The sequence below is a fragment of the Melanaphis sacchari genome, unplaced genomic scaffold (genome assembly GCF_002803265.2).
Source record: "Melanaphis sacchari strain LSU unplaced genomic scaffold, SCAv2.0 Contig0_pilon_pilon, whole genome shotgun sequence".
In the NCBI taxonomy this organism is placed as follows: Eukaryota; Metazoa; Arthropoda; class Insecta; order Hemiptera; family Aphididae; genus Melanaphis; species Melanaphis sacchari.
This window is the reverse complement of record NW_020270366.1, coordinates 24,343,538-24,353,309: the sequence shown is the minus strand read 5'-3', so window position 1 is coordinate 24,353,309 and position 9,772 is coordinate 24,343,538. Positions and strand designations below refer to the sequence as shown.

The 9,772-nt window shown below is 27.6% G+C and overlaps 2 protein-coding genes across 2 annotated transcripts; one reads left to right on the top strand and one right to left on the bottom strand.

Moving 5' to 3' along the window:
- The first annotated feature begins 246 nt into the window (after nucleotides 1–246).
- Nucleotides 247–5,121, top strand: LOC112593600. The gene is made up of 4 exons (XM_025338081.1): nucleotides 247–797; nucleotides 3,730–3,888; nucleotides 4,308–4,397; nucleotides 4,576–5,121. Exons 1-4 carry the CDS (start codon nucleotides 731–733, stop codon nucleotides 4,746–4,748), a joined length of 489 nt encoding a protein of 162 aa, XP_025193866.1. The 5' UTR covers nucleotides 247–730; the 3' UTR covers nucleotides 4,749–5,121.
- Nucleotides 5,122–7,147: 2,026 nt separating this feature from the next.
- On the bottom strand, nucleotides 7,148–9,524 carry LOC112603491 (protein disulfide-isomerase A6 homolog). Its single transcript, XM_025352072.1, has 7 exons — nucleotides 9,172–9,524; nucleotides 8,893–9,089; nucleotides 8,418–8,816; nucleotides 8,142–8,351; nucleotides 7,917–8,074; nucleotides 7,579–7,737; nucleotides 7,148–7,490 (listed from the first exon to the last, which is right to left on the bottom strand). Exons 1-7 carry the CDS (start codon nucleotides 9,185–9,187, stop codon nucleotides 7,325–7,327), a joined length of 1,305 nt encoding a protein of 434 aa, XP_025207857.1. The 5' UTR covers nucleotides 9,188–9,524; the 3' UTR covers nucleotides 7,148–7,324.
- Between the last annotated feature and the right edge of the window lie 248 nt (nucleotides 9,525–9,772).

Below are 9,772 nucleotides of genomic sequence, written 5' to 3'. Positions count from 1 at the left end.
GAAAGTATTCTTTTGTCTCGAGATTTATCGACAGCAGCAATTTCAAGTGCAGACTAGCGGACTTACGAGACTTTACTCTGTATAATGACTAAAAGTACAATACTACTATACAGTATACAGCATTCTTATTATGGATAAGTAAGACAGTCCGGTTCATTTTCCAGTGTTCAGTGTTGCAACCTTGTAACTCCGAAAAGTGTCCTGAGCTGATTCCTGAACCGACGATGCTAACGTGTGGTTCGTCCAACGACATTTTCCATGACAGATAAAATTATTTCGTTCCGTTCACAATCTTATCAACAGATTACGCGGTTACCACTGGTAACTTACCATCCGACTCCGACCTTGGCGCTCGTCTGTGAAATGTAAATACTAAATAGTGTAAATAGTCATTCGTAGTAATGTATGGCAGGCATGTACTGTGTACCGCGTACGAGTTTTGTTATTGTTTATTTGTTGTTTAACGCACGCGCACGCGCACCTCCTCGACTGTATTCCAACCTGTGGAATGTGGAAATCTGCGTTTTTTTTTAAATGGTCGTTTTTTTTCGCATGTACATAAATTTAATAATACTTTAATACAGCATTTTAAGTTTATGTCATTATTACTTACTTGAATTGTAGAAACAAAAGCAAGATACGAACGATACGGTTATCCAGTTACGTTGGATTTTTTATTTTTTTTTTTGATCGAATTTTAAGTTTAATTTAGATAAATACCTAGGTACTGATGTCTCTTGCAAGGCGCGAAAAGCAGTTGTTGTTTACAACTGCTGTAGTATTAGGAGCTTTAATTGGTGAGTCATAAAATGGTTCTATTTTTGTTTTTTATTCTTTCTCAAAAATAAAAGTAGTGTTTGCTGTTAAATAGTAGATAACTTGTGAAATAAAATTTCAGATAAAAATAACTTTAATACCTATTTAGGTACCTACCTACAGTTTACTAACGCATTATTTGTGCATGGGTTTTATTAACTTGTTACAAATACTGTACATCTACACAATGTTATATAGTCTTAACATTAAACTCTCTAGTATAGAACATGTTAAATGTATTTTGGGTTTAAATTTATTTACTTAATTTTTTAATTTGTTGTTTAAAATTAAAATATTGATAAATAGTGCTGTTTATTAGTAGAAAAATGCATTATTTTTAACATACTGTATGGATTCAATGTTGAAACTTTTATTTTTATTTATTAAGTCTTTTTATAGCCTTTTAAAATTGTTTTCATAACTTTTTTCTATATTTTCTTTGATACAACTTTATAATATATTTATTTTATGTATTATTTTTCCAACTATTTAAAAAAGTTCTGTACATACATCTGTATTTAATTATTAATATCTTACTCTTATATTTTATACTGAATTCTTTGAGTCTTGAGATTATAATGGATTAAAATTATATTTTTTTGTATTATTCCAGATTTTAAGGGCATTAAACTCATAGCCCCTTGATAATATTATACTGAAATAGAGATAATATAGTACTTGTTAATTTATTATAATTCTTAAAATATTAAATAGTATTTTTAATTTTAATAATAATATTAGGTAAGCATTTTTAAATTTTACAAATTTCATTACTCCCATAACTGAACAAAATTTTTAAAGATATCCCTTTGATAGTTGTTTGGCGAAGAAATCTGTTATGTATTAACCATTTTTCAGTAAATAGATACCTATATTAAGTTATTAAAGTTACAATTTATCTTTTTCAAATTAATAGTATTATAGTTTGTTATATTATTGATTTATTGACATTCAATCAATTTATATTCTTAATATCTTATATATTTCCATAAAATATACCATTGAACTTTTTGCATTAGCTTAAAGAAAACAGTTATTAATTGTTTTGCATGATCTAATAATGACTATTATAATGTAATGATTTTTTTAAATAATTTATATTGTTGTTTAACAAGCTTATCATTTTTAATTTGTTAATATATAAGTCATTAGTTAGGTACCTACTATGTGTTAGTGTTAGTAATTACATAAGTATACTTTAGATTTCTGAATAATTATTTCAATCATGTCTTATTTAGTTTCAATGTAACCTTGGCCACAATTTTTGTTTAAAACTATTATGTATTTGCCGAGGTATTTGCATATTGCGTATAGTATAATATTCCTTTTTTTAGTTATATATGTATCTGAAATCTGATACAGTGCTAGGGAATGAAAATTTATATTAAATATAGAATTTTATTATTTTTAGTGAACATAGTTTTATTGTTTATTTCAAGAAGTTTTTCAGTATATCATATAATTATTTAATCTTACCATATTTTTCATTGTTGACTTGTTATTCTAAAATAATGCTGAAATTAAAATAATATTTTATTTATAAATTTATTATCTGATTACTCAGAAGTAGGTACATAATGTAGTTTGCAGTTTTAATGATAAAATAAAATAAAATAAAATTGTAATTATTTTATCTAATTACACCATGTGTTCATTCTTTATTTTAAAGATATGATTTGTTTACAAAAATATATATTAATAAGACGTGTTGGTTTACCTGCCAGATATGAAACATGGCTTCTGAGCTCAATTGGGAAATTAAAATGTTAGGTATTTAGAGTACAATTAATAAACTGCATTTAAATTATTTTTAAATTTTATCAAAAGAAAAGTTTGATTTAATTTATTTTTTCTAAAATCTTGTACTTACTTATGTCAGTGGTCATTTTTAAATTTTTAAATGTACCTATTTTTATTATTTATAAACAATATTTTTACTTTTTTCTGCAGTATTTTGATGTTTCATAATCAAACAATAGAATTTATTTACCTATTTTAATTTACATAAAAATTTAAAAAGAATTGCTAATTTTTAGGGGCCGTATTTATATGTTTTGAAAAACTCAGAAATATGCATTTATGCTCTTATTTCATAGAAATATACAAAAACATTTATTTTATATATAAAATAAAAAATGTGCAAAAAAATCGATTAAAATAAAGTCTTTTATTTTCATTAAATATAAATAAACAAAATCAAATGAAAGTTACGTGTACTTAGATCACGACATACACGACTTATGTATGATTTGATTACTATGATTCAATGATTCACTAAAACCTACTCAATAAAAGATTAACACTTATCTCGATAGGTCTTAGATAAGATAAGAAAATGACTTTGCCAAATTACATGAACTATAAGTATAGTTATATGACACATAATTTTAATTAAAATAAACAATATATTACATAATATTATACTTTTAAAATTCATATATATGCAATATAAAATCATAAAATACAGAAATATGCAGTACAAGTCAAAAAATAACAAAATATGCAAAAATATTCAAATTAGAACTTTATATTTCAGATCTATTGACTATAAATTAAACTTGAAGCTTACCTAGCTGTTTTTTGGACTGTTCAGAAAAAACATGAAAATGTATATAAATCTGGGCTTTACAGTAATTTTATTTATTTTTATTATTTTTAATAAAGAATGAGAAGCATATAATATGATTTTATAATAATATATTTACCTTGAGCAATGTAAAAAAATAATCGCCATAATTATTGGAAATTCTAGCATTCATTATGAAGGACAGAAATAAAATACTTAAATAATGGCATTAATCTGATTAATTGTATATGAATTAGGAGGTGTTAATAAAAAAATTGCATTCTCATCTAATTGCACGTTAAAATATGCTGCAAAGGTTTAAATATTAAATATAATTTTGTTCACAGGCCATTTGAGCACTGGCCGTTCGAGCTCTGGCAGGGGGTCAAATTTGTCAATAGGGCCCAGATATAGTCAAACTTTCTTGTTTGGATCAATGTGGTTGGGAAGGGTTGGGTCTCAAACAAAGGAAAATGTACAGGGTCGGCGTAATCAAGACTCGAGTGGTAACCAATAATAATTACTCTCATACTCATACATTGTTACCAATATTTATTTAGTAAAAAATGATGTTTTAAAACAGTTAAAACGAAACATTAGTCTTAAATTTTAATTTGATATTGCCATGAATACTTTACAAAATATATCAAAAACATTATAAATGATTTGACTGTCAATAAAATATATTATGTTACTTATGTTGTTATATTAATTTGTGATTGATTGAGTATACTTAATATTATACTTATAATATTTATTTTAATTCACTAGTAATAATTGATGAGTGTAGTATTACATATTAGTTAATATCAAACAATTAGTAATTATTAGGAACATTTATTTTTATTTTTATTGAGTTAATACTTTATGATGATGGTGTTTTTACAATATTAATTAAAAAATATTTTCTATTTTAATATTACAGTTGTATTTGTCAATGATGTCGAAAGTCGAAGTCAATATAAAGACAAACTTGATGAGTCAGAAAAATCTCAAACACCACCAGTACATAAAGGTATGTAGCATAATTGCATAATTTTGGTATGACTGTGGGTTGTAAAATCATCAAAAACTTATTATGATTATAAGGAATATATTATTAATCTGCAGTCATGTCATGTACTTACATATTGTTTGTAATGTTAGATTAGGTATTGGTTCATTATTTATATTTTTTTTTTTACATCAAATAGATGTAAAATTGGTGCGCAAGAACTCTTTTCTCCATTCAGCATGGGTTATCATTGCAATAGTGTTAACTATTGTATTGGGTGCCGTAGCCGTCTACTATTGGATACTGTTTTATCCGATTATGTGCAAGAAAGAGCGCAAGTATGATGTTATGCAAATGTCTGCCAAACCATAACGACCAAGCATCCAATTCATCAACAATTAAGAAATAAACATTACATTTCCAGGTGGTGGCAACTTACTGACTCTAATCTGAAAATATTTATCAGGATAATATGAATGTAAAACAATTATTTGTAATCCTTCAAGTAGGTTTCCTATTTTATTATTATTATTATTTTTTTTAAGCATTTTAAAATTGTTTAAATTTATGACTGACTAAATTGATAAGATCTTAAAATTGCGACTGCCTTTCAACAGTTCCTTAAATTAATCCAATGGGCTAAATATATCTAGATATCTTATACATTACTATTGACAAAACAATATTTTTGAAATTTTTGTTTATTTCTAGGACATTAATTATTGATTATTACATTTTTTTGTGTGCCCCATAATTAATGTAAAAACATTAAATTTAATGATACCTAAATATTTACTTAATATTTATCTAATTATTTTGTATTACATGGTGCAAAACATTTTCAACAATTTATTTATTTTTTATATTTTTTAAACATTATTATTGATGTTTTTAAAACTATATTGTATTTTAATATATAAGAGGTTTATAAAAATAAGAACTAAATAAAAAAAAAAAATCTTTTTATTTAATATTTGTGTATTTTGTAATTTTTATTCTTTAATATTATATTTCAATGTAATCATTTTGACTACATCTAAATTTTTAATGTAGCAGTCGTGAGATTCTTTTTAAGAATTGACAGTTTTTTTTTTTTTTTACTAGTTTAAATATCAGTTAATTTATTTCTTATTATCATTGTATCATTGATTGGTTTGAATTAAGTGTTCAGAAAGTAAGAATCTTAAAATTGATTAAGAAAAATCATTGTTTGTCTTAAGATTTAATATTTATAATCTAATTTAGTGTTTATACAAATAAATTATTATTAAATCACTAGTTACTATCTATTATGTTATAAATTTTTTTTTTTTTAATTTTAGAACACACTTTTAGTATTATTTAGTGTTTTATTATTTTTTAAATGTAGTAAAAGAAATTAATTAGAGTTAAACTTTAAAAGAATTATAAGCATAATGATAACATTAAAAAAAAAAAAAATTTAAAATAATAGTAGCTGTATGTACTGTATTTGGTTTGAAATAATATTTCTTATAAATCAAAATAGAGGAAATATATAATTTTTAGTTTATTAACTATACAAAAAAAGCAAAAAAAGGATTGACCACAGTTGAATAACTAAGTTAAAAGATTATTATCAAGTGATTACACAAATTACACATTTGACTATAGAACAAAATTTCATGTTGCTAAAATGGTTAAGAGAAAATCTAGGAAGAACTGTCTTTCATCCACCATAAATTTGTATACTTTATTAAGAATAATATCTCTTTATACATTTTAACAATGTTTTATAAATATAAATATAATCTCTAAGCAAAGGTCAACATGGTCTAAATAGTTCAAAAATCAAGAATTTTTTTGATATTAGGGTTATGTTAGCTCACTATTGACTATTTTTATATAATTCTTGATTCATTAATAAATGTAAATTTATAAAATATTTAGTGATTAAATATACAACCTGGTATTAAAAGCAAGTAGATAAATTAACAATTTTATATCATATATATTCACAAAAAAAATTAAATGTCATACCTTTACTGTTTTCAGCAACCAAATTGTGCACAATGGTATGACTTAACTACACAGCAAGTGTAAAGATGGTTGGTGACTATGGCTATTGTCTGATTTCCACAGAGATTTATTCTTAATGTGAATAGCGTGCATAGGTGATTATCATTATAGATTTATTTCAAAGCTTTTTTATTTATTATAAATTTAATTTTCTATTTAGATTTTGACAATAATAAATTAAAAAAAGATTTATGTATTATTTAACATAGAATTATAATATTTCTAATGCCTTATAAATGCTTTAATTTATTTTTCTGAAGAAATAGATTTTTAAAATTACAAAATTATAAATCCATATTATTATACATTTCTAATAGCTTCATTAAATTTTTTTTCAAAAAAGTATCAACTTGGCAAATACATTTAATACAATATACTGACAAATTTATTGCAAATTTTCGATCTACAATCTAATACATTTCATTCTAAATAATGTATTGTAAGTGTGCGTCATGAATAATTCAATTAACAATCATTATTATTTTCAAGGATTATAGAATACAATAAGTTATCATTTAGAAATTATTACTAATATTAATTATAATACCATCGAAAAATTTCATCAATTCGATTACAATGGATGTTTAAAAAATAATAATAATAATAATAAAATAAAAAAAAAACATTCTTCAAAAATTGAACTCTGATATCTTAAAAAAGAATATTACACATTAATAGGTAGAAATCTAGGTATTATTTAGATTATTTTTAACAACTAGTTAATTAATAAGTGTATTTTTTTTTAAAATTAATACATTTTCTGATCATAAATTATATGTTAGTTTATTCATTATTGAAGTTTAAATTAGAAGGTTGACTGTTAGTATTACAATTAGACATTTTATTAGCAAAACTTGTTCAGTCTTAAAAAAATACAAAATACAAAAAAAAATTGGAGACTGGAGATGGGTTTATAATTCTTCTTTAGGAAGTTCGTCTAAGTCGATATCAGATAAATCAATGTCATCGGCAGTTGGTAATTCACCATCTTTACCGTCCCAGGGTTCAGTTGCTTGAATTTCTGGTAATGCAGCACCTTTAACTGGGGCAGTTGTGCCACGGCCATAAGATAAATCTCTATTAAAGCATAGATATGTTTTTAATTAGTATAGAATTGAAATCAATTTATTAGAAAAAAAATAATAGATAAGTATTGCACAGGTACCTTAAAAATTCCTTAATTCCATCTTCCGAAAATGACCCTCTTAAAATTGAGTATTTCATTTTTTTAACATTTAACACAGCCAAAGCGGGATATCCAAAACCACCGATTTCTAGTGTTGATTCCAATTCTGGTTGCTTGCCTGCTTCGGCCCACAGCCATCTAAACAATAATTCTTAGTAGGATCTCATACATATATAAACTATTAATTTTTGTAAGGAAAAAAAATATAGTGAGAATATGAACAAAAAGGAAGATTCAGGTAAAATTGAAGATAAATGATACAAAAGTGGGAGATGTATTCAGAAAAAAAAAATTGTATAAATTAAAATATAAATTACCCCCAAAGTTTTTGTTTGAATTTATCTCCCAATGAGCGTAATGTATTCAGGTACTCATTACGACAGCTGGCCTGGCAATCTAAAATGTGGGGTAGTACAGAGACCACACACAGAGCATGTTCTGAACACCCAGATTTGAATGTATCTTCATTTACGATCTATTTAATGCACAATTTAATTAAGTAATCATTGTTGAATGATTAATTTTATTTTCTAAAAACCTACCTCAATAATGTCTGGTGGTGGTACATTCTCTTGATGTTTTTGCATTGCCCAGCTTACAATGTCTGAAGATGTTCTTCCACCAGTATATTCTTCAGCTCCACTTGAACTGGATGTTCCAGATGGGAAGAATTTAATTGTAGGATATCCACGAATGTTGAATTCTTGAGCTTTTGAAGAGTGCACAGTAGCGTCTAATGCTCCAAGTTTAACCTTAAAATTATGAATAAATATTTAAACACAATTTTAAATATTGCATGGACAAAATGTTTGCTTTACTTTTCCTTTAAGTTCTGAAGCAGCAGCTGCCCAATGAGGAGCCAAGTTTTTACAATGTCCACACCACGGGGCAAAAAATTCGACCAACCAAATATCATCAGAATTCAATACAAGTTTATCGAAATTGGAATCAGTAAGTTCAACAACGTCATCACCAGATGATGATTTTTTAGATGATTTAGATGATCCATAAGGTACACCTTGAAGGTTGGCACTAATGGCGTTCTTTATGGCTTTGATAACCTCATCGGTAATACCAACGGCTGTTCGATCTCCAGTGAAGTCTTGAGGTTTGTTTTTGTCAACAAATATTTTGACAGTAGGGAAACCTTGTACACCATAACGGCCTGCAAAAGATGGATACTTATCGGCATCTATAGCAGCCACTTTGACAATACCCTGAAAAACAAACGGAGCATTTACATAGCAGTCCAGCCAGCAACTATGGAGAGTAAAACATTCGACAGTACTATACCTTCAGGGCTTTGGCAGCTTTCGTGTATTCGGGCACAAGTCTTTGGCAGTGTCCGCACCACGGGGCGTAGAACTCGACCACCCATATTTCGACGCTCTGGAGCACCTGATTGAAATTGTCATCGGTGAGTTCAATGACATCTGAGTTGGCCGGATATATGGCCGCCGCGGAACTGGCGAGAGCCACCAACAATGCACCTGAAAAAACCACAGCAAATAACAAAACAAACTATACGACGTGAACGCAAAACAGCGAACCAACATCCGGGATGCTACTTACAGTATAACAGATTCATATTTCTACAAAAGAAAATCGAAAATCGGCAAAAGTTGGGAACAAAGGAATAATATTTCACACACGCGCAGCGGGAGTCGGGGAACGATTGTGCCGGAGTAACGTTCGATCAGACGACGTTCATATGGCGACCGCGAGAGTGTGGGCGACAAGAGACTGCGTCCGCCGCCAAGCGTTTGTTCGGTTGCGTCCTTTTTTGAAGTGCGCGTGCCCAATTAGGTAAGCAATTCGTGTACCTATTACCTAACTACTTTTTGAGCGGAAGTAACGGAATAACGACGGCCGCGACGACCAAAATCTCTCGGTTAGTCGGCTCACTCGGCTCTCGTGTTATCGACACGGACGTGTTATCATCGGCAGCCGCTCGTGGTCCGTTCTCATTGGTGGACGCGCGCGCGCTGCCACCGACTACCACCACCAGCAAAACCAAAGCGCGTCGATGAGATTGTAAAAAACTTATTATGTACCATAACGATTTTGTCATAGTTTATTCAGTCTAACAACAAACAACAGTAACAATTCGGTTCATCGACTGATAAAACTGCGTTTATGCGTGTTGGCCCGGTCTGTGCGAAAAGATAACAAC